This window comes from Neodiprion fabricii, chromosome 4, assembly GCF_021155785.1.
Source record: "Neodiprion fabricii isolate iyNeoFabr1 chromosome 4, iyNeoFabr1.1, whole genome shotgun sequence".
NCBI lineage: Eukaryota > Metazoa > Arthropoda > Insecta > Hymenoptera > Diprionidae > Neodiprion > Neodiprion fabricii.
The window spans coordinates 38,989,305-39,014,559 of record NC_060242.1 but is presented as its reverse complement, the minus strand read 5'-3'; the positions used below and the strand labels follow the sequence as shown (position 1 = coordinate 39,014,559).

Genomic DNA, 25,255 nt, shown 5'->3' with positions numbered 1-25,255 from the left:
TGAATCGTCCCTTAACTTGATGCTTACAATCGTGCGAAAGGGACAATTTTTAGACGATTCAAAATTATATCCGAGCACTTGTTATAATTTGGCATTCTATGGCAGTGGATTAAATTACCAACTTCCAATAGGGATGGAAAATTTTAGCGCATCCTAATCTTGTTGGCTTTAATTCGATACGACGTTAAAACTTAAAGACGAATCGCACAAGACTTTATAGTATGTCCGCACAATGAAAGAATTGTTTGACAATCGTGGCTAGAATCATTTTTGACACTAATCTGTCAACCCGCCGAAAACTGATCTGAAAGCAAGAAGAATTTTTATTCCGTGTCTATAATCCGGCCCGCGATTTTCGAGAAACGGGCTGCTTCTGAAACACGCTTCTAGCCGCACTGCTTTTAGCATATAAAATACGAGAGTAGAACTTGATTGACATAAAATTTTTCTCCAGAATTTGAGTGTACTTGGCATTTGTTTAATTTGAATTTTGACTCGCTGTCTCGTTTGATATTGTATATACGTGTGGTTGCGTAATAGATAATAAATAATTGTAATAAAAAGTAAAAACCACGTGACATCACATTGTTAGATTTTGCATGTATATAGATTAAGATATACGATCAGACGTGTATTATATTGAGTTGTAGTTAGTGCAGATGCTATGTATAACGATTGTTGATTGGATTATTTAAAGTAAAATTATCGTACACGAATTCGTTAGCGGATAGATACTCAAGTATATATATGTATAAGATTTATAATAACTATAGACGGAGTATGACTCGTCGGGCGTAATGAAATTTAACTTCTCAAACATATATTAAATGTTTTGTAACATATTTACAACGTGGATACACGTTTTGCTCTTAATTTTTTTTCTTTTCTTTATCACTATTAACGTTAGCGTATCGTAACGAAGAAGACTTTTAGCAGATTCCTCGTGCTTTGAAAGCAATATTCATGGTTATTGAGATTATATCTACGCTAATCTCCGACAGCTAGTAATATGTATAGGTCAATAGTTCTAATAAATCATTAAACATGAATGTAGTGTACCGATCCTTTCATTAAAAAGCCTTACTTTTTTCAGCAAGACGTTGTCAGTCTCAGGATCGATTCGCGCGATCCTTTCTAGACTAATTGGACCCCCAGGAACGCGGATACAGCGGGAAAATTACAAAGGAGCAATTGATCAAGCCGAGTAATTTGCAGCGTAAAAAATTAACAGCTCAGTTACTAATTTTCGTTGAAATAACATATTATCAATTTTATTTCAATCTTGTATGTACAAATTATATACAAAGTGCATTTTTTAACGATTCATTTCCTATCTACAATGATCCAGTAAGTGAATGTTAACGTATATATCTACATTGATAATCATCGTATGAGTATAACCTCATCTTTGACAATTACTTCGAATACGTAGTTTACACTACATATAACACACTTCGGTATCGATATACAATTGTTACCGTCTACATGGAATGTTTACGCTTTTATGACGATTCACTCGGTGAATTGTGCTCTATGGTAACGAGTTTTGAATTTCAGAAAAATGCGGCGAAGCGCAGAAGAAAAAAAATCTTTCTTACGCGATTACGCATCTTATACGTAATATACGTAAATGTGATACACAATTTCAGGGTAACCCGGTGCAATATATTGGTTATAAGCTTCTCAAAAAAAGAAGCAAAAGTAATTAAAAAAATATAAATTATGTATATATATATAATATCAATAATTTGTTACCTGATATTTTATATTTACGTAGATGCTCGTTACATATATATATATACATGCGTGTGTATACTTAGCTTAGCGATATGTACTTGTTGACTTTGATTTGGCCTCAGTTATACTCACTTAACTTCAATTCTTCCTATCATACAATTAACTCTAAATATTTCAATCAAACATCATCCAATATTCACATTGTCCTGATTTGTAAATTCTTCAACGTATCCTTGGCATTAAGGGCCGCCGAAGTGATGCTCTGGTCTTTCAAGATCGGCTTGATTTTCCCTGAAATATGCAACAACAATAAAGAGAATTTGCCGTGGTCGCGGGTAATCGTCGTAAGTATCGTGACTTTTAAGCTTCTTCGATATATAACTCGATTCTACAATTATATTTTATATTTTAATATGAATATATTTTAATTTACAAAGGTTCAAGGTCGAGGCGTCACTCCCACCGCCGCCCGTCTTTATCGACGAATCGCTACCGTGGACGTAGGAGCTTACACCGTTCTCTGGAATGGAAATCAGTAATGGAAGAAACACCGTCAAGCTCTCGGGTTCGTTAATTAATGTCATTAGCATCGGAAAAGATCGATACCGTTAAGGACAACGACGGGAGTCGCGGGCGCAGCGAGGTACGAAGAGCTCCTGTGCTGGGCCATCACCAATTCCTTGGTGTTCTTCTCGGGCTTCATAAGCACGATGTAGACCTTCGGGAAGAAGAGACAGGCCAGCTGAACCAACCCGCTCAGCGAGAGGGACAGGGCCAGGGTTACGACCCGGATGTCGTTGTTCGTCGAGACGAGGTAGAGCGGGACGAAGGCGAGCCAGAGTATGATGGTCGTGTAGTTGGTGAAGGCTATGTAACGCGTCTCGTTGAAACCCTCCGGGCACTTCCTCGTCTTCACCGCGTAAAGGGTGCAGATCACTGGAAAGACAGACGAGTTTGAATGGAAAAAAAGGGTGGAAATTGAAGCACGACACTCGGACTCGATCCATTCGCTCTCACCGATCAGGAAACACGGGTAGATCAACCCCACCATGTAAGAACGGTCCTCCAGCCCCCTGCATATCCTCAGCCTGACGTCTCTTGAGGGGTAAATGTGATTCACCGACGGTGGGACCTTCATCAGCCACACCGCGTTTATCACGACTTCGATGGATGTGAGGAGACCCGTTATTATCAGCTGGGACTTGGGACTCGTGTATCTGGAGTTGAAAGATTTTCATGGAGTAGTTCGGATCAGCGGTTCGTCATCACTGGGATTGGAGGAAAAGAGGGAGGGGTTGTACCCAGTCGGATACTTTTGAAAAATTTTTGAACTTTTTGGACTTTTTGAAAATCCCCGAATAATCGCTTTTTCCGGCCTCCTGACTAGTTACAACCCCTAAAGATAATTCCGATACTTCGCAATCGACGTTCCGAAATGTTTCTCACGAGGCATTGATCAGGGTACCAGAAATTCTTGTCATGCATAACGTTGGCATCTGATACCTGGGCTTGTGCGGACTGTGCGTCATGTTGTTGAATATCCTGTGTATCCTGTTGGTCTTGGTGACAAGTGCCGCGTAGCAAAGAGTGTAGCACAGTCCGATTCCGAATCTGGTTATGGTGCAGGTACCGCTGTCCGGTTTGGCGACAACCGCAAAGGTCATCAGAAACGAGACGAGGGTGCCGAGAAGAAGGAGGGAGGACAGCTCGCGTCCCGACGCCTTGATCACGGGGGTCTCGCTGTATATCCAGAATACGAAGAGCACGAAGAGGGTGACCAGGATCCCTGCGAAACATCGTTCATTCTGACTACGGTAAAGGGTCGATGAAGGCGCTTCCAATCAGGGTTCATATAATCACCGCAGCTCGCGACCGCCATCGCGGCTATCGCCCAAGGACTCGAATAGTCGATGAAGTCCTCCGGAATGTCCTCGCAGAAGGTCCTGTTCGGTGTTGGCCGCGTTCCCTCCAGACAGTCCTCGCAACGGTGCTCGCCCAGTTTCACCTGGTAGTGACCGCAGTTCCTGCACTTGTAGCAGCACGGATCCAGCCGTTCCCTGAACTTTACCTGGTCGATTTGACACGGCTGAGCACAAGTCGAGTTTGGAAAGAACTCGCGTCCGCCTTCCGTTTGCCCTCGGAACTTCATCGAGCCCTTCTCGATGTAGAGCAACGGTGCGCCGTTGTCATCCTCTGAAAGTAAGATGCCGGGAATGGTCTTCGCTTCGAACCCGCGATTATACGTCGAGACTTTTTACCTAACGTCGCGTCCAAATTAACTCTCAATACTCACGCGTGTAGTTGCCGATCACGACCCAATGATAGGAACCCTTCTTGACTTTCTGGTAATTCAAAATCGAGTATCTGGGAGGCCCGTCAACGTTGTGAACGAAACGGAATTTCTTTCCAGCTTCGTCTGAAACGTGCGATCTTTTATTATACTCTGATTTTACCGATGATGTGAAAAGAAAGAAAACTATAAAATAACTAGAATTATACTAGCAAATAGATTTTCTGACGATTTTAACGCTTAACCTTCTTAACTTCATAACGTTTTTTTTATAAGTATTGTTGCTATCATTAGTGTTTGATTATAATTTGTAAGAAGAAATAGAGTTTTGTTAAAAAAAAAAAAAAAAAAAAACACCACATATACGTAGTACATATTTTTTATCCCTATACTTCGATTCAAGAGCATCAAATCTATTATAATTACATGTAATAATAAGAAGGAGAAAGAAAAGCTTTATCTTGCAGACCGTGTAATCGGTCTCACATTTTCCACCACAACGTGAGCGTCAAATTTATGCTATACCGATGTAAGCTAAGATTAGTATCAGTATCAATATTTACCAATATCCATGATAATATTGGACAACTTTAAATTATCTGTCTCAAGCAAGTTCAACAAATACGAAGACAAAAATTTCAAACAGCAGAGAGCCAGAAATACGACTTTAAAAATTGAATACAATCAAGAAACCTTGAATTAATCAAAAAGAAACCAATAATATTTATAGCAAGAGAAACAGAGAAACAATAAACACAAGTACAGAGATAAAAAACGCGAAGTACAGAGCAGCAAAGTAGAGGAAAGCGTGCTAAAAGTATAAAGACGTAAGTCAGGTTGATTAAAAAAAAAAATCAAACTAAAAAACTCGTAATTCGTACAATAACTTCCGCTCATAATCATTTCGGGTTTTCTTTTTACGGCCAATTATCTTCGCGCGGATCGTACGTAGGAAAATTTCCGCTGTAGCTGATACTGGTGAAAAAAGAGCCGTGACACGATCGGCAATTAATCACAATATAACGGTAACGTGTCAACGCGACACGGGAGATCAAGCAATTATTGGAAGATTGATTTATGGTGGTAAATGTACACGGTGTGTCGTGTGTAAAAAAAAAAAGGCTTGTGCAAAAATCGACGGCGTTCGATTTGAGCGTTTGAAAATACGAAAGCCGTTGCCGTCAACTCCAGTTTAAAGCTTACCGTTGAACGATACGTTCGACAAGTAGGCGGATATCGTTTCACCGTCGATGTGCCGCATATCGTCGCAAATCCCGGTGTAGTTCTTGCCGCATCTTACTTGATGCAAATCGTGAAGAGCGTAAGCAACAGCGTAAACTGCGTCCCTGACAAAGTGGAGAAACCTCTGCTGCTTGTAGCCGTTGGCTTCCTCGATCGTAAGCCGCGGACTTGTGCAACTAGTATCTGGACTCAGACTGACCCTCGGGAATAAAGAGACCTGCAACGGATCGGATAATGGTTCGCAAACTGACACAGAGACCCATGAGACTCGGACACGTGATAGGCTTTAGTTGTAACGATTTAAACGATACACTTTGGGACAGTGAATCTGAGTGAATACGACTTTTTACACTAGACGGTTATGTTGGCAACACTGAGATACCTACAGCGCCACGGTCGGCCCAGCGAGAAACAATCTCAATCACGATAAACGTAACATAACCCGTGACCGTAGAATCTAACCTTAGAATACGTGTCAATCCAACAAGTCATTATCCCTGAGGTATTTTAAGGTGAGATTCGACGGTCATGGGTTATGTTACGTTTATTGAGATTGGGTTAGTTTCGCGCTCGGCTGACAGTGGCGCTGTAGGTTTCTCTGTGTTGCCAACGTAACTGTCTAGTATAAAAAATTAACCGTCTCAGATTTATTGCCCCCAAGTGTACCTGCGGCATGGTTTGATTGTCATGGGCAGGCTCTCCCTCCTGGTCGCAGTGATGGTACTCCTCCCAGAACTCGGAGAACCACGGATTGACGGCCTTGTGGTCGAGGGTCAGATTCGTGAAGTACTCGTCGAACCCTGACATCCGTCCTGACAGAGGCTGGACCGCCAAAGCGCCCTCGAGAACGGTCATCTCGTCTACCTGGAGCTCGTCCGAACGCGCGGTCATCACCTCCTTGTGATTTGCCGTCGACCACGCGTCGCTTCCGATCCAGACGAACCGCTCCCCGACACCGACGCGTCTCGCAGCCTCCAGGACCCGCAGGGTAGTCGACTTTTCGGCGAAGAGGACGACGACTGGAATTGGCGAAAGGTGAAGGTTGAGTGCTTTTCTGACTTTGTAACGCTGTAGACTTCTTATCCAAAGGTTAACGAGATTTTCTAGTCCTGACAAACACTTCAAACCGACGAGAATTAAATTGCGAGTTATAAGGGTTAGAACAGTGGGCAGAAATGTAAACCGCAACGGGAATGTTCAGTACCAATGCAATATCGCAAAGAAGGGAAATTCAAGCTCCGAGCAGGATATTGTACTTTGCAGAATTTCACTATCGGCTCATGAAATCCCCGACTCACCTCGGACTTCCGTTTTGTTCGTTATCGTGCGAATGACTCCGTCGTAATCTTCGTCGGAAAATTGTTCCTTGTTTATCCTGTGCGGCGCGCTGAAGCAGATGGAATAATTCGACGCCAAAGAGTCGAGGGTCTCGTATCCGTGGTTTCCGTACTCCGTGTCGGAGTAAACTATCGACACGTAGGTCCACCCGAAATCCCTGAAAATACATGAACTCTAACATACTTGCGAAAAATAGCCGCCGCAATTTCCTTGATAAAAAAAGAACCAGGGAGTTATCTCTGGCAGCATTCAAACTGGAGCCAATTTCCGTTTGCCAATCGCGGCGCGAATGTAGTTCGGAGTGGGAGAAGCACGTGACCTCCGCCGTTCATGATTGGCCGCCGCTTCAGCGACCGTTACGAAGTAGACAGCCGCGATTGGTCGACTTTGATTGTCTGTGATTTGAAAACTGTGAGGAGAATCGCTTCGATTTTCCGCAGGTTTTCAGACTCGAATGTTTTTCTACGTTGAATCTATGGAGGTAACGAGGAAATTGAACGTTTTAAATCTTATTCGGAGTTCGCCGATCAGATTATCAATTTGTAAAATCGATGGGCGAAGAAGCAGACGGTTTAAAGATTGCTTTTCCGATAAGCGGAAATCAGTGTTTCTCCCTGTCGCTGTCTTATCAGCGGTACAGAATCACCGGATCAATACGAAACGTTGCCTGTGCTGTGTATCCCGAATGTCGTGGTATAAGCAAAATATACGGCCCTTGATAGAGAACAGATGCGGAATACCGATAGGCAAATTCCTACTGTACCGACATTTATACTTTCGCCCATCGAGACCCAAACTCCTTGAGGCAGATATTTCCCCTTCGTTGCCCTGAACTCGTCACTCCTTTCGGTCTCACCTTCAAGCGAAGGTGTAAAAATTTATTCCACATGCTTCGGAGTCAGGATCAGAACTCAGATGGCGTGAAATTGCCGAGTATATTTAGGAGGGTATGTTACGCGAAGACGACTGAAATAGTGGGTGAATTTTGGATATTCGTAACTCAACAACCAGTAATACAATTCGATCAAGGTTTGTTTTATTCAAAAGTAAGGAGATCGAGTTCCGTTTACATATTTTTTTCCCATTGGTATCAATTAATTGTGAGTATTTTTACTGACAACATGACGTCAACGACGATATCTCAAAATTGGCTCGACTGATTTCATTTAAATTCGAAGACAGGAGACTTTATTATCATATTTATTGACTCTTAAATTAAAAATTTGAAAACTTTGCACAAACAAATCAAATATCAAGTTCAAACGATTGCCGATTGGTTGTAAAAAAAAAATAAAAAAAAAATTACGGGTTGTGAAAAATTGGGATAAACTATCAAAGAAGATTGTCTCCAAATTCGAAGTAGGTAAATCGATTGTGCCATTTTTGAAACATCGTGGTAAAATGTTCGACGTTAAAAAAAAAAAAAATCGTAAACCAAACCCTAAACGAGTTTAATAATCGATCGTCGAGATATAAATTCAAAAATTTTACCCACGTTTGAATCCGTCTACTCGTATCACATGATTTTCATTGTGATTCGGTGCAGCGTCCCAACTTCTTCGACCGATTACCGAAAGGTGCGAAAAGTATACCTTACCATTATACATGTATTTCGGAGCCGAGTAAAACATGGGATCGATATCGTAAAAACTCACTTGAGTATTTCCAGCATCGCGTGAGCCTGGTTAACGTCGCTTGGAACGGTCCTGAAAAAGTGTGGAAATTTATCCTTGCTGCTGAGCGAAGGCGACGTCGCCATGTAAGATATCTGGGGGACGGCGAAAAGTCTCAGCATCGAGGCAACCTGCGGTGCGGAAAATCTTCCTTAATTTTCATGAAACTGTACAGAGGCCCGGTCATTTCTTCTCGTTATCCCCAATTTTCTAATCAGCTTCACGGTCGGGGATCGGAAGGGAATAAAAGAGCGAAAATATCGTCCCTCTTATTTCCATCCCGCAAAATGTGATAGCGATGGTTATCTTTACATTTCTTTTTTTTTTTTTCTCCTTTTTTTTTTTAATATCGTGTGAAGGAAAAGCAGATAAACTCGCCTGTATCGTCACTGAGCTTGACTGAGCCGCCAATACGGCAACGACTTTGTCGAATCCACCGCCAAGAAACTTCGGTGCACTTCCGTCGAGACAGTGAAACTCCTGTTGATGGTAGGTGTTGACATGAGCGATGAATCCTGCAAGCGTTAGAGAATTGAGTGTCGGATGTTCCGCCGTACCGGTACAACAAAGATTGAAAATTAAAGAAAATCGGAACACGAAGCGAACAAAAAGAAATGAAAAAAGTGGCGTTTTAGCCACGTTTTTCGAAGTTTGTACGCTCTGGTAAACCTCAATGGATAAGAGGCGAGGTAAAAAGATTCACTGTGATTGATTTACTTCGCGGATAAACTTTTGACCGAGAAACCGCGAAGGTAATTACACCGAGGTTCTGGGAAATTTTTTACCAGGTGATTTGCAGCTTTTTACCCAAATTAAGCTATCCTCACGGGTCTTCTAATGGCCGGACATTGAATGATCGATGACGCAGGTCTGCAACCAAAACACTGCACAGGTATTTTTTATACCATATCCAGAATACTGTACGTGGTGGAGGTAAATGGGATTTATTTTTGGATTCGTCATACTCGAAAACATAAGATTTATCAAAAACACCCCAAGCAGTTGAAAAAAAAAAAAAATGTTATCGCGGACCTGTGACGTGAAAATTCGATTGAAACTTGAAGTAAAGTACCTGCTGCGGTAATTGAGATTAATTATGAGGAAAAAAAAATAACGTTCAACGGTGTCATTCGAATTTTGCAATATTGTATTATAAGCATGAGGCGAAAATTGGTCCAAGAGACGAGAAAGACGGAATTTCTTCAAAGATTCCGGCGCGAAATTTTCGCAATCTCCGCCCCTTGTTCACTTCCTGTTGCGCGAGATATTTCGGTTAATTTCTACTTTGCATCGCGGCGTGATTTACCTTTGACAAAGTAGAGAGCCTGCTTCAAAGCGTGGCTCGGATTGTCGCAGGAATCAAAGACCAAGGCGCCGAGCTTTATGCCTGGCAAAATGTCTGGGTCCTGATTTATCTGCTGCAAGGTGTACAGCATCGCTTCCAACGGCTGTATGCCATCCTCGGTCTGAAATTATAAACGTACGTAACTACGTGAAAATTGTTATTACACGGCTTCTAAACGGACGATTTTTCGCCCTTTTAGGTAGACTCTCATCTCTTTTTTCCCGAACGTCTCTGTTCCATCGCTCGATACAAGCCGCCGAACTTTAGGCCAGCTGGCAAACGACCAGGATTACACTTGGCATCGTTAACGGAACTCCTGAACTAAGCGACGTAACAAATCGACCGTTACATACCCTGGTTTGCAGTTGGTCTTGTGAGAAATTCGAACAAAGAAGAGACGAGTGGAAAAGGGGAAAACCAAAATGTAAAACTGATAATTGAGCGACGTTTTATCAATGGAGTACGGAGCAATGGATTGATCGGACAAATGGTTCGTCGACATTTCAATTCGGGAAACAATTGATCCGAAAAACGGTTACTCGATTGATCGAAATAAGAATTTATGGAAAAAATGGCAATTCAAAATTTCTATTGAGAAAACATTCGATCAAGAAAACGATAAATCGTAAAAATGGTTCACCGAGATTGTAATTGAAGGAACAATTGATCGAGAAAATGATGAATCGAAATCTCGATTGAGAAAACAATTGACCGAAATGAAAATCGATTAATCGCAGAGCCCTTTAACGAAGAATAAAAACAGTGAAGGTATTGAAAGCTGCTGCCTATTGGTACAACAATAATTCTGCGTATAAATGTGACTTGAATGGAATGGCTTACTTGAATTCGTCCGCAGTCTTCGCCGTCGCTTCCCTTTCTGTGAATTGGAAAAAGTGCCCCGAGTGTAATGTCGCCGGACATGTTCAAGTAAGGCTGCATGCCTGCAACTCTGGCATCGGTTGCTGCGGCGAGAAGTATCAACAGCGTAAACCGCGTTCGTGTCATTTTTTCTGAAACGAAAAGAAAGGAAGAAAACAAACTTAAGTACATATCGGAGAATTGAGAATTGTGACTTTCGCTTTTCTGACTCTCGTTTTGAATACAAAAATAGCTACGGATCATCGTCGCATCGATTACAGACGTCAGGGCGAAGCGGTCTAAGGTGCTTAAACTAAGTGGACTCAAATTGGAAGCTCCGCTCGATGGTCAACTAGGGTCGAGTTGAAATCGCTATGAAATTAGTGAAACTAGGAGGCTTTACGCACCATCTAAACCCTGTCATGGAATCTCCGAGGTTTTTCTTTTCGGTACAAGTGAAGAAAATAGAAATTCTATTATGCCATGTTCGATCCCAGGTCGATATCTCCGATTTGACTTCTTTTGTATTATCTTATAGGAGACTGAAAACTAAGCGACACTTATTTCTTTTTCATCTGCCAATAAACACTTTAAGGGGGTTAAACCAACCTCCAAAGTAAGGCGTGTCAAGGGGCGATTTGACAGTTTTTTTGTTCTTCTTTAATTGAGAAAATGACATTTTTCAGTTCTCGTTTTCTCATGAAAACTTTTCAAGTTGGATTGGTTTAAAAATATTATGTTCTTGTGGGATGAACTGCCGAATCACCCCTAGACGTGCCTTACTTTGAAGGGTGGATTCACCCCGTTAAAGTGTTTAATGGCGGTTAAAAAAAAATACGTGTCAATTCATTTTTAGTCTACTGTAACGTATTACAAAAGATATGAAATCGGAGGTATCGACCTGGGATACCTTCATTGTCGTTGACTGATTTCCACGGTTATAGTTCCTGTCGTATCACAAGCAGCCTCTCGTGTCGAATTGAATCCGTTGTTCTTCACCCTCAACTTTACAGACGTCAAAGTTTCAGCGCATATTGCACCAGCCGAGATTTCGATTCGTTGAAATTGTTCCTCCGTCTCCGCAATAAGACGACGACGTATCGATCTCGAGGTTTTATACATCACACGTTTAAGTACAGAAATAAGGTCATTCGTCGAGTGGTCGTCGCACGGCTAGTGTTGACACGTAAATTTACTTATCAATATCGAGGCCACCTCGCGAACTTCGCTTTTGTCCTAACTGCCGCTGATTCGATCGGATAATTTGACGATGATGATGATGATGATGATGATGATGAATGATAAATACGGCGTAACCATCGAGTCACCATCGCCTGCGGATCCGCGTGTTGGAAGGAAACTAATTTTATATAATTGTAACTAGAGAATTCTGGTGAAATTGATATCTTTACAACAATGATTCAAATATTATTGCTATGTATTACAAGGAAATATCCAACATGCAACTATATTAAGTGTAATTACAGTTTTACTTAAAACTTAATTTTATGAATCTTGAAACGTTGGATCTGTAACATGATCAGTTTACTATTCTCCGTCAGTTAAATATGGCCTCGAAACGAATTTATTGTCACACAAACGTGAAATTATTCCAATAGTTGTATGAAAATATAGTATGACTGTAAAAAAAATAAAATAGTAAAATACACTAGATTTTCCTGGAACAGCTATAAAAAACTGATTTTAATTTTTTACCCAGAACTGTACTTTCGTTGATATTACAAAAGAAGGAAAAATCGCTGCTGAAAAAAATAAAGAGATTTTTTATTTATTTATTTATTTGTTTAGTTATTTTTTTTTTTTTGCTCACAATTTGAAACAGCTACGAAAACGTGGATTATCAGCGAAATTTGAAAGCGCGAGCTTTTAGGCACGGCAGGGATTTATTTTATCGCAGGTGAAACCGCGGGGGCGCGATGAGAAGGACGTGATTAACTGTTGCGATAACCGTTGCACTGGGATATAATATTTTGCCTCGATAATCAGGACGTAAACAAATTCTATACAAGGTGAATATTCACCGTAAATTTTGATAATTTTTTTTTCAATCCATAAAACGATTTCAACTTTTTTATTACTATGATTTTATTTTCTTGCCACCCGAATTACAGTTTATTAATCCCAACTCGACTGCGACGTAAATTAGACAACCGCATATTATCATCATCAAGCATCTCTTTTCGCGACGTCGTTGAATGTGATTCTCTTCGTACCTTCGGCATAAAAAATTTTCACAATCGAACGCTTTGCCAGCAATATCGATGTCAAAGCCTTGTATAACTAAAAAGTAGAGTAAACCTCAGAAACTGATTTCGCGTTGCAATAACCAAAAAAAAATCGACGATATCGCAAAATGTTTAGGCATACCTCGTTTTTCGTAATTCCAGCAATATTCAAACAGTTTTTTTTAACGATACCTGTTTTACTCAATTTTTCTAGTTACTGTAAGAAACGAAATTCTTCTCAGTGCAAATTTCGAAAAGAAAAAGTTAAAAACATGCAAAGACCAGCCTAGTAATTATAATTTGTTGCCGGATTGATTGCGGGACAAGATATTCGGTGTTCCGGGATTCAGCGCCGAGTTAATTGATTTAAGATAAAAGGTAATTTCGCCTGTTTTGATTATTTGCTATTCAACTCTATGGCCGCGTTTATCTCTATTCGACGCCTCGTCGATCCGAAACAGCTGTCACTGCCTCGGCAGCTATTATCTCCGGCTGTTTAGCCAGCCGCGAAATTGTGCGCGGTTTTATTGTCCGCGGCTTTCCGCCTCGTTTCAAATTCCACCTCGCCAATTTTCGCCTCGTTTTACACTCGAGGCGTTTATTGATTCAGCTTTGTCCGATGCGAAATTTTTAAAAAAATATCAGTCGATGTGCAACGGAATTTATACTCGTTACGCCCTTCATTTTTTCTCTGGAAAATATTCAACGTATCGCCCTTCGAGAAAGGGAATTAAAAACTTTTCGCTCCACCGTCGACCCTCGTTCTTAACTGCAGTCACGCTTTTCTTTCCGATTAATTAAAACGCTCCACTAGCTCGGAAAGCTCCGAAGAAAGAAATTAATTACACGTCATTCGGAATGTTTTCTTTTCACAGCCTCAAGTCGACTATTCGAATTCGCGTTTCAGATTCTTTGACTATCTTTTCAATTGAGACTCGTCTGTAACTCTCGTATCGACCCGAAGCCTGATCCAAAAAAAGAAAAAAAAAGTAATTTATTTCTTTTGTACGTTGAATTTTTTAACCTTGAAAATCGACCTCTTACCAATTGACAGAATATCATGAATCATATGAGTTTTCGAATTCAAAAGAGCCAAAGTGAAGAAATGATTTTCAGCTATTGATCAAAGCGAGATGTAGAGGCTAATCAAAACACAAAAAAGATCATCGCAAAGAAAACTATATCCATCAAAAATACGAAGTATAATAATATTTACAAACCACGGCGTTAAGCTTCCTTGATCCGGTGAAAAAATAAAATAAAAATTGAGGTATACACCTGCGCCTGTAAATGACAGTATATAATCATTTTATACTTTAAGTTTAAAATAACGGCTCGTACGAGTTGCTGAAGCTCAAAGTTTTACCCCACTCGGATCCACGCAGAGACAGTATTTCAATTTGAAACTTTGCCAGAGTATATATTTATTCGTGGTAGAAGCGGATGTCCATCCGAGAGCAATTATTCCGCTCTCTCTCTTTCTCTCTCTCTCTCTCTCTCTCTCTCTCTCTGCGCCAAGTAGAGCCCTCTTCATTTCCGTATTCCGATGCACGCGTTAGTTAATTTTATCATCATTGCTATTTTAGCTTGCAGAATCGAGTTTGTTGCCGGCGCTCTGCCGTTGTTACATCGTTCTCGTGTGTTCATAGAGGGTATATAAACTATGCATAAGCTACAAACACGGGCATTTCCCAAGCCGAGAATATATTAACCCGGCGTTTCAACCCCTCGAACGAGAATTCATTTAAAATTTACCCTACCAGAATTTTCTGTCAATATTACATATAAAATGATTTTGTAACCTCGACGATCAGAGTGCCAATTTTTAGTGGCATAATACATTTTGCATTTATTTCAAAATTGTATAATCTACGATTGTAATTGGGTCGATCCACCAACTTTTGGCCAAATTTTTAGGGTCACGATTTCCAATTTATATCAAGTTTCATATCGGTGAAAAAAAATATCATTTGTAATGAGTTTTTTGTCTGATAAAAAGTCCGACGTTTCCGAACACAAAATTCATTTTCACGCAGATAGTCGGTAACTGTTTAAAAAAAAAAAAATCGTTTTTTTATTTCTTCACTTTTTCAGTCTCGTTCGTACGCGAGGGGTCAAAGAATAAATTTTAAACAAGTATGCATCTTGAAGTACATTCTCAAGATTTTACAAATTGGAATGAAAATGGGATCATAATTGAATCGGTGGGTACGAATTTCCCGTCGTGTTATCGAATTTTTGGAGAAAATTATTCAACATATTTCACGTATCCATGAAATATTCGCTCTAAGAATTCGAATATGAACCTAAGAGAATTTTGTCTTGCTTGAAACAAAAATTTTTTGAACGAAATAAAATTGTCTCATTCACGACAGCTAAATTATTAAATAGCTTGAGCATATTTAAATAAAATCATTTAATATCGAACAATTCGGAAGAATTTTTTTCATATTATCGACGTACTCCAAACGGTCTAATTTTCCACGCGAGTAAATAAAAGCAATTTATTTTCCGGTCCTTACATTATATCTCAAGTGAATACCGCAATTTTACGAGAAAACAATAAATGGGGATGAGGATTCCCGGCAAAATATTTCGCGCCAATTGCCAACCGATTGTTCATCACGCTGAGAATGAATTGCAGAGACCGTGCCGTATGAGTTAGATGTATGGTTTTTGATCGTTGATTGGGTTCGATCCGACTTAGCGGAATACTCGGTGTGTCCTACATTCGCCGAGTGGAATCTAGAAGCCGTAAGACTTTCTTCGATACGACATTCGAAGTACGTATACCGTGGGTCCGAATATATCGAAAGAAACCGCTCAACTTTTGCCGTGACAATCGCAATGTCGTATACAGAGTGGATTCCTAACGACTGCATGCTCCGTCGTCTGCTAAAATTTCATGCGCATGCGCTACAATCCCACGGCCACCGTTTGCAAGAGGAACCAGCTGTCTCTAACCTCAAAAAATTCGACGTTTATGAATTGAGCACAACTGTCACCGACAACCGTTAAAAGTTTTTAAGTTATAAGAGATCAAGAAGTTAAATTTTGACAGTTGTCGGTGTCAGTTGTACGCAATTCATAACTGTCAAGTTTTTTGAGGTTAGATACGTAGTGGCGAGCTGTAGTCTAAATTTAAGACGGTTGGCCACCCCGGCGCGCATCAAGTTTTAGCAAACGACGAACGATGAAGTCGTTGGGAATTCACTATGTAAGTATAAGTAACGCAAGGAGAGTTATGGATGAAGATTCCTACTACCGACACTTACCGACATCTTTTGAGCCTGGGTAAGATGTCGGTAAGTGTCGGTAACAGGAATCTGTGTCCAGAACCCTCCTTGTATTACTACTTACGTATATCATGTACATACCTCACGGCTCGATGGAATTTCAGGAATTATTAACATCGACGGCGAAAAAGCGATAATATGTCAACCCTCTTCACGTGGGAGTAACGAGTTTAATCAACTTCCACGATCGAGGCGATAGCATTGCGTGATAAATTCGTGGAACTAGTGAAGCGTGGAAAAAGGTTTCATACGACTAATACCTTTCTTTGGTTTGTTGCTTTCATTACCAATACCAAGATGCAACGATCCGTGGAAAGGAACGAAATTTCGTTGCTATTATTTTTTACCTTTCGCAAGAGCTTGGTAAAAATTATTTTTGGAATAAAATAATACCGAAGCTGTTGAAAAATATGATCTGCTTATTTCAAATCACCGAAATCTAATTCGTTTTCTAGGATAATTTAGGCTACGGGAAAAAATTGGCGTAAAAGAGAATGAGAGAAACTTGATAAAACTTGATAGATCCATATATTCCATGTACCTACAGAGATAAAATTCACGGGGTAGTTTCGTAAGCTATGCAAAACGATAGTTACACCGTACGAGAGGCGAAACTTGGAAACGAACATTGTCTGCAATTCAAATGATGACAAAAGCTTGGAGAATAATTCATGATTTATAGGTTATGGTCGAGTTTAAAGAGATCCCGAGAGAGGAATAGAAGGAAAAAGAAAAGTGTGGATCAAAAATGGCGCCGAATAATTCTTCATAAATATACAATTAGCATATACATATATATATATGGGTCATTCCATGCCAAATCATCCTGACTATTTTTAATGTTGTATTTATTTTTTTGCAAAGATAATAAGAAATTCTAATAATTTGCATGAATAAAAGTGGTCGTGAAATAAGTAAACTTAATATAAGTTGAATGAATGAATGTAAGAAATCAGGTTCTCCCTGAGAAAAATTAGTTCAGCCCTTCCTCCGCGTCTCCCGGATTTAACTTTTCCTTCAAGGCATGGGTTTTTCATTCGGCTGCAGGTTCGGATCGGCCATAGGTACGTACCTATGTATAAGGAAAAGGCGTTCACCGCGTATTGACACGAGTAAATTAACCGCGGTGCCCGCGGCTCGTAGACTTAACTCGCGTAGACTAACTTGTTCCTTGGGATCCGGCGTCCCCGGGGTCTGCTAATAATCCCTCCGGTTGAAATCCTCCCCCGCAACCCAATCCCAACCTCTCAGCCCGGATCGTGGCTTATACGTAGACCTATAACGCTATACCTGGGCCGACTCGGGATATACGGGCTTCGGTAATAAACTCAGGGGCGGTTTATATCACCGGTCCATTTTAGTGCCTATTTGTACCCTGCGGAACGCCCGAAAGTTTTTTCTTCAGATTTCGAAACAAGTTTTACCTAATTCCGCATCTCATCCGCATGCGGGTTAGTCGGGAAAAACATTTTTCTCCACCTTCCCCACGGGAAATTCGAAACAACGACCTTATAATTAAGTGTTCATTTTTTTTTTTTTTTAATTATTCTTTAATCGTTTTTAACCCTCCGCCGGCCAACATGGACGATATCCGTCCACCCTGACTTTATCACTCATCGGTGCCTCGGGAATTTTTCATTGTTTAACCGTTTCTACTATTTGACTGGCACCTGTAACTGATTACCTGAATTTTTTCGACGTCAATAAAAAACTAAAATAAACCTTCGTCTTCATATTTTCGTACGTAAAATTTTGTGCACATTCTTCGGGATAATTAACCGGCCAAAATCGTCCGGTAAAGAGAAATACGTTAATTGTGTAAATGAAAATGAACCTGAGTTTTTTTTTTATTTGTATGTGATAGAAATGAAACTGATAGAATTCGAAAAACGTATTGTTCCGGTTGGACCCGTTTTTTGGAAAAAAAAAAATTAAAAAATCACCCTTGAGATGAGACCTGATAATCCTCACACATCGCTGAATCATTTTTATTTTGTTCTTTTGTTTGTTTTTTTTTTTTTTTTTTTTTTTTTTTACCTGAGATACAACTTTTCGCATTCACCTGGTCATAATCATATAATTGCAGGGGAAAAAGCTTGGGGCAATTTTTTCCCCCCTTCACCCAATTACGTAAAATAAGGAGAGAAAAAAAGTCATTCATTATAACGAAGGCAAAAGAGGAGCAGAAATAGAGGGTTAAGGTAACGAAATAAAAATTCATTGCACAAAAACTTGCACGTATACGTATATATATTCATACATATATTCGAGATCAAACAGAAAGCGGTAATTTAATTTGCAATTGATGGTTCAAAGAACTCTTGAAATATTTTTCTTCGTTGTTCCAATTCTTCACACGTTCTTTATCCCTCGATTTGGTTACGTATATATTATTTACAAAGTACAAGAAGGCAAGAAGAGTGCGAAAAAAAGCATAACTTTTCACCTAATCGCCGCTGGTCGTAAAATTTGCGAATATTTTTCCTGTCAAAATAAAAGAAGCAGATACGAGATGAAATACAAACAAAAGATATATGAGTTGAATCGGATTGGCTACGTGGGCTTTCAGACGCGCTCAAAGCCGACGTGTAACATCTAACGGAGTGGGCGGAGAAAAAGGTTTCCGCAATTTATTAATGACTCGATATCTGTACGAAAATATGTGCGATTTTTTTTTAAATTTTTCTTTGAAGCCACAATATTATATCCTAATATTATATTTGCGGTGAGGTATACGATTGCAGAAAATGATCATCTTCTTTCCACCAATTGCCTTGAGCTAAAAAAAATAGAATAAAATCGGGATTGCAAAAAGTTTTGCACGCATTATTATAATTCATGGAATGTATTTTCTTCAATATTTTAACCCTTTGAAGCACGAATTTTTCCCTGTAGTTAAATTCTGCTGGTATCAAAAATTAGGTCAGACCTGAGAAATTTTCTAAATTCCAAATGGCCGATCTAGCATGAGCGAATAGGATCAATTTTTATATTCTCAGTCTGTCATATCGGATCCGCTGTTTTGAATTTTGAAATTCTGACGCTGGATTCGTTTTCAGAGATCCCGAAAACCCCCGAGTAACAAATTTCAAGCGAATCGGATCATTTTTTATATTTCTGGTCCGCCATATTGGATGCGCTATTTTTTATTTTGAAATTTTTACGACGATTTCGTTTTCAGCAATCCCATAAACCCAAGATTACCGATTTCCACTTTTCTAGTCCCCATAACCTTCCCACAATTAAATTTATTCCATAAAAACAGGCGTTTTCAACACTTTGTTTATTTATAGCGCTCACTATATTCGCGGGATCATTATAATCCCTCTTAAAACATCACATTGACATCTCAGGAGTCCAATTGTGTAAAAAAAAAAGATTCAACCGTCGTTGAAATATTTTGATATTTGTTTCTCCCGTTGAAAAATTCAGAGGGAAATTTCGGGGAGATTTTTTAGCAGGGAATAAAGTGGGATATGCAGGAACAGCTGGCGGTGATGGGCTGCTGTTGTTGAGTCGTTAGTGATCGATCTTTGGGCATGAATATGTATCATCATTCCACAGCAACATCGGCCTCTGTTTGTTGGTTTAATTGGGAAACGGAGCAGTAAAATCACATCAGTGGTTTTATATAAAAACCCGCAGTTTTTTGTATATTTGATTATATTTTTTCAGAGTCTGGATTATCCTCCCGTTCGAAACTAACATGTTTGAAATAACTCCGATTGATTTATTAAATGATCTTATAACCCACGTCCGCGTCGCCTCGATGCCGAAAGTAATTCTGGAAATGCTCGAATCTCTTCTCGATGCCAATAAATTCAACCACCGTTCAACTTAACGTTAAACTAGTCCAGTCTGTAAGTTTTACCAGAGACAACAGAAATTTAAACAAAGTTTACTTGTAAAACAAGCTAATGAATTTTTCAGCTTGGGAAAAATTTTACTAAACGTATGATATAAATACGATGACGTAAGTTGAGCGAAATTCGTGAGTTTTATTAAAAACTTAGAAAATTTATTTTAAAATTGACGAGCGTTTGCTGGAGGACGAGAAAATTTTGATGCGAATTTTAGAAACTGTTTCTCAGTTTATAGTTGATATCAAATTTTTCGATTTTTCAAAAAAAATCTTCTCAATTTTGGAAAAGTGCAGAGCGTGGAATGAAATCGAGAAAAACAATAACGAATTTTCGACGATTCGCGTGCACGACAGTATCCTAAAAAAAAAAAAATAAAGAAAGCAAAATAAATGAAATTAATCAAACATAACGCGTGTTTCTGTTCTATATTCCCATGATACGAACTTGCCGGGCGTAAATATAACTCGACTAATCCCGAAGACTGAAAGCAATCATTCGTTCCCTCATCTCTCGAATCTCCTCAGATGAAATATCATATAAATAAAATAATATCATACAAGACGTTTGAATTCGTACATGTTAATTTATACACGCGATTGAAGTCGACGCGAAAAATCGCGGACCCAAGTGCCGATTGAGAATTCTGATTTCACGTGAAGAAGGAGGAAAAAAAAAACTAGAAGAAAAAAAAAAAAAACGAAAAAGTAGGAAACTTCGGATTTTAATCAAACTTCTTCCGCGAGAGGCATAATTCTGTATTACTTCATCCTTACTGGAAAATTCCACGATATTTCGTACGCGCGTCTTTTCTTCCGAGCCTATCCGTGGCATACAGTGGTTGGATCTAAATTGGGTAAAAAAAAAACCTTTCAGGAGAACTGCCCGAAGTTTATCGAGGTATTGTGCTTGAAAGCCGAAAGAATTCCGTCTCTCGAAATATCCTTTCATCGGGCGACTCGCACTTCTCGCAATTTTCCAAGTCAGTCGTGGGTCCGATTTCAATTCTTCGGGTCTCCTAAAAGTACCCAGAAATAAGGTTATTTTCCACAAACAGAGGAAACTTGGTAGATTTACTTTTTTCCCGCGTGTTTTCTTTTTCTTTCTCATTATTATTATTATTTTACTTCAATTACACCGAAAGATGAAAGATTTTTATTATCTCGGGATATTTTTCAACCGTTCGAGGAAAGCTACTTTTCTCAAAAGTTTCAGGGCGGTAAATTAGTCGGACACTGAGAACTAATTTGAAATCTCAATTGTTCATGTATAAGAAATTCTCAAACGAAACAATCAATTCTTGTTTCGTATGTTTTCTATTTTTGTGTTTTTTTAAAGATCACTTACAACTGAAAATTGAATGAATTTTGACTGATTCCAATTTCGAAATTTGGATTTTATGGTACTCCAATTTGCTTTGAAACGGGGGGAAAAAAAAACAAGCGACAGCAATCGAACTTTCCGTTTTCGCACTGTAGATTCCAGGTTCACAGAAAAAATTCCGTGATATAAAATTTCAAGGTCTAAGAGCATGTTTTTGATTTCTCGTCCGCCATATTTCTTCCACCATCTTGAATTTTGAAAATGAAATATCGTATTCGTGATCAGGGATCTGAAAAGCCCCCAAGTACCAAGTTTCTTCGAAATAATCGATTTACCTTGGATTCTGGTCCACCATATTGGATCCACCATTTTGTAATATCTGCAATCTAACCTCAGATTCGTGATCAGCGATTGGAAAAAAACTTCAGGGTACCAAGTTTTATCAAAATCCATTGATCCGATCTCTAATACAGCATGATTTTGATTTTATATTTTAGGATCGCGTTATGTGAATAATTCCAAAAGTACCGAACCGATCGAAGTCAAACTCTAATCAGTTCAAAGTTTAAAAAAGCCGCGTCGATTAGGACCAAAATTATTGAAATCCGGTTATGTATTCGTCTCGAGATATCGTCGGACCAACAAATTGATCACATACTTACAAACACACACACAGACACACAGACACAAGGGACCATCTAAAAACTATTGAAAGTGATGCTCTAAACTTCAAAACGTGGGGATCTAGTGAAAACTCAACTTTTCATTCTCGCGGTAATTACTATAACCTCGTTTTTTCTCCGAATAACGGAGATACGGGAAGTTGAAAATAAGAAACAAACAACAAAAAAAAAAAATCAATGCAGCGCACTTATTCCAAATGCAAAGTTACGGCTCGGCGGTAAAAAGACTGCGATTCAATCAGCTCGACAATGCGGGCCGGTGCAAATCGATGGAGTGAAGTGCGATGGTTTGCGGTATCAATTACACTTCTGCGGGAACTGGAGAGGTTATGTAAGCATAGCTTTGTTGTTCGACAGCCTAAGAAGGATCATCGAAGTCCTCGAACTTGCCCGCGATTCGAGGATTAAAATTCAGCCGCGCGCGAGAGGAATTTACCGGTAAAACTTTGCCGGCAAATCTGTTGAGGAATATCGTAATTTCCTCGCAAGATCGCGATATCGAGTAACAAAGTCGTTAGGGATTCGATGCGCGAAGATACATGTACGTAACGTCCGCGTGCGTAAGGTATTCGCGTCTTTTGTAACCCGAATGCAAAATAGTTAGACCAAGGTCCGCTGAACAAGTTAGACACATATATTTACGAGACGGCATCTCTAAATAACCAACTTTCTATGGCCGGCGCCAACCGGCGTCAGTTTGTAATGAGACGCTTAACGTGAAGAAACGTGAAAGCCTATTGTTCGTTAATAAATATTATTCGTTGTAAAAAGAAGTCTTGTGGGATTTTATTTGGGCCAGAAGTGCGAGCAGCCTCTTAAATATACCGCACATTTACTCGTAATATACTCACTTCTGTCTTCTCTTAAGTCATCGCTCTTCCAGGTATCATTAATTTTCGAACTGTGTTAAAGTTTAACGCAATTCTCTCCCTGCGCGCGGCCTGCGAATATTATATGCTGTATTACCAGAGCGAATTTTGCACCGGAAATAAAGTTACCCGTGGGTTAAACGCGTCGCGAGCTTCCGGAACGAGAGCCTGCGTAGAATTGTTATTATATTATACATACGTACATACATATAATATATGTTATATGTATACTAGGGTGGAGCTTGTTTCAATGAATTTTGAAATGAGTGTTACGCGCCATCTGGATACTTTACAATTACATTTTTCTTAAACTGCTGCAATATTTGACCTCCCAATTTCAATATTAACACGTGGTCGAAGGCTACGAAAGTTTTGAATAGAAAATAAATTTAGTTATTCCGAACCGGTTACTTTTTTTTTTATAACTTTGATACGCGCTAATGGAACGGTTTTGAACTTTTGGGTTTATTCTTATCGTTATAAGCAGCAACTCTGCCAAGTTTCAAATCGTTTCATTTAATTCTGACCAAGTTTATAAAGAATAAAAAATAAATAAAGGTAAACAAAGTAACTGGAGATTTTTCAAACTTTTTTTTAAAGTGAGAATACAAAATAAAACCACGCTGCGGGAACAATCAATTATTTTCCACACGAGTAACGAAATTTTTACCGCAGTTTATCCGTTTGCATAAATAGTATAACGTAATTATTTTAATTGTACCTTACAGAAATTATTTGAAATGAAAATGAAAAATAAAAATTATTGTTACACAAAAATTACACTGCACCTGATAAATTGTTATCGCGTTATAGCTTCACATGATTTCACCGTGCGTCGTATAACCGATTACTCTGTTAGAATTTTTATGATAAATAGGGATTTTCGCTCGCGTTGATTCACCGAAACACTTTCCTCGCGTCCTTTGCAAACGCCGACGCGTTCAAGACTGATGCTTACGGTGCTTGAGCTGTTCAAGTTCGCCGAGTTATGCGCGCGCCTGACTCAACGCCATTCCTCGATTTTTATTATACAGCTACGAGACTCCGACGATACGCGGGGAAATCCTGTGAACGACGATATTAAACGATATCCGTTAAAATTCCGTACCCCGAAAACGGAGTTTTTATTTTACATTATTTCTTTCTCATTTCGATCATTTTTCATTGAGACAAAAGTTTCTTTAAATTCGTTAAAATTTCTTTGCACGCGACGAAATTTTTTCACCACCTCACAGAGTTGAACAAATTCTTATTCAATTTCATATAATATCTTATAAACCTTTAACATTCGTTATTTAGAATATGGACGAATCGGTTTCTCTCTTTCGTCAATATACGATCATATTTATGCTTTCTACTCTTACCATCGATTTTGTTGAATCTATGGTGAATGCTGTTTTTCATTCAAATGATTCCTTTGATAAATATACTTTTTTTAAAACCCAAAAAAAGCTCGTCCTTTGCTATCTCTCAATATTTGCTTACCGAGAAATCAAACAAAACTGTTTCATCACTCTGATTGCACATGTTTTTTCGCTTTTAATTGAATAATATGTTTTACTGTGTCAAATAACTTCATTTTTTATAAATTCTTTTTTTTTTTCGTTTTTCTAATTCTCGATTCAAGATTCAAACTTGCGGGTTGGCGAGCTGTAAGGGTAACACGCGAAACTCCATTAATTACCGTATTAACAATTCCGTATACAGCGTTAATAACATACATACAACACGAATAATATTCTAACAACTCTGCGTCGACAAACCGAATCAGTCAGCCTCGTGTCTGTATAATATAATACGCGTACAGTTACAAACCCTTAATTACATACGTGTTGTAATCTCATTAAGAGGCGCAGCGCAGAAACGCTGTTCGTTTGACAATTAAACGATAGCCTCACGCTTCTCTCGCATGAAATCGATAATGATGCAGAGTCGAACTATTATTAATACACACACACACACACACACACACACACAGTTTGTTAAAAATTTCTGTATGAAACTTCTTACACTGTATTTGAAGTTTTATTCGGATACGAAACAGTGAATTCACCATACGTTAAATGTTTATTCAATTTAAAAATACAGTAAATTTATTACACAATTTAGTAAATAGATTCAAATTACTCATTTGTGTTTTGCCTATAAATTTTAGTAAAATCAATAATATTCATTGTAAATTGATGAAAGAAATTTTGGAACCTGATACCGTAAATCGACAACTCTTTTGTACAGTAAATTTATAGTTAATTAACAATCAATTTTTAACTGTGCAGCATACGCAAAGTAACGATATTATGCCTGCGTATATTAACTGTGACAGTTACAATAACAATTTAAGTGAAATTAATCGACAAAATTTTCGAAATACCAAGTTTATTTATTTACTGGTATCATTTCTCCTGTGCACCGGCAAACCATGAAAGGATGGAATTTTATATATCCCGACCCGTAATGTAAAGGACCGCAAAGAAATAATCGCTGGATTTGCCCAA

General features: G+C 38.9%; 1 protein-coding gene across 3 annotated transcripts; it reads right to left on the bottom strand.

Moving 5' to 3' along the window:
- Positions 1 to 1,731: 1,731 nt before the first annotated feature.
- LOC124179450 (metabotropic glutamate receptor 6-like) lies at positions 1,732 to 23,692 on the bottom strand. Of its 3 annotated transcripts, XM_046563809.1 has the most exons (16): positions 23,549 to 23,692; positions 22,743 to 22,928; positions 10,466 to 10,635; positions 9,587 to 9,746; positions 8,659 to 8,795; positions 8,263 to 8,411; positions 6,568 to 6,764; positions 5,936 to 6,288; positions 5,231 to 5,486; positions 4,031 to 4,153; positions 3,598 to 3,930; positions 3,241 to 3,523; positions 2,755 to 2,954; positions 2,344 to 2,673; positions 2,171 to 2,257; positions 1,732 to 2,028 (listed from the first exon to the last, which is right to left on the bottom strand). In XM_046563809.1, exons 3-16 carry the CDS (start codon positions 10,628 to 10,630, stop codon positions 1,934 to 1,936), a joined length of 2,868 nt encoding a protein of 955 aa, XP_046419765.1. In that variant the 5' UTR covers positions 10,631 to 10,635; positions 22,743 to 22,928; positions 23,549 to 23,692; the 3' UTR covers positions 1,732 to 1,933. The 3 variants fall into 3 exon arrangements, with proteins under 3 accessions (XP_046419765.1, XP_046419767.1, XP_046419766.1); XM_046563811.1 differs by lacking the exon at positions 2,171 to 2,257; XM_046563810.1 differs by lacking the exon at positions 22,743 to 22,928.
- Between the last annotated feature and the right edge of the window lie 1,563 nt (positions 23,693 to 25,255).

Excerpts from the sequence above, each read along its gene's own strand:
- LOC124179450 (XM_046563809.1), bottom strand. The coding sequence starts at position 10,630 with ATGACACGAACGCGGTTTACGCTGTTGATACTTCTCGCCGCAGCAACC. Across the intron at positions 3,524-3,597 it reads GATGGCGGTCGCGAGCTGCG|GGATCCTGGTCACCCTCTTC; the intron begins GTGATTATATGA and ends GATGTTTCGCAG. Across the intron at positions 2,674-2,754 it reads CTACCCGTGTTTCCTGATCG|TGATCTGCACCCTTTACGCG; the intron begins GTGAGAGCGAAT and ends CTGTCTTTCCAG.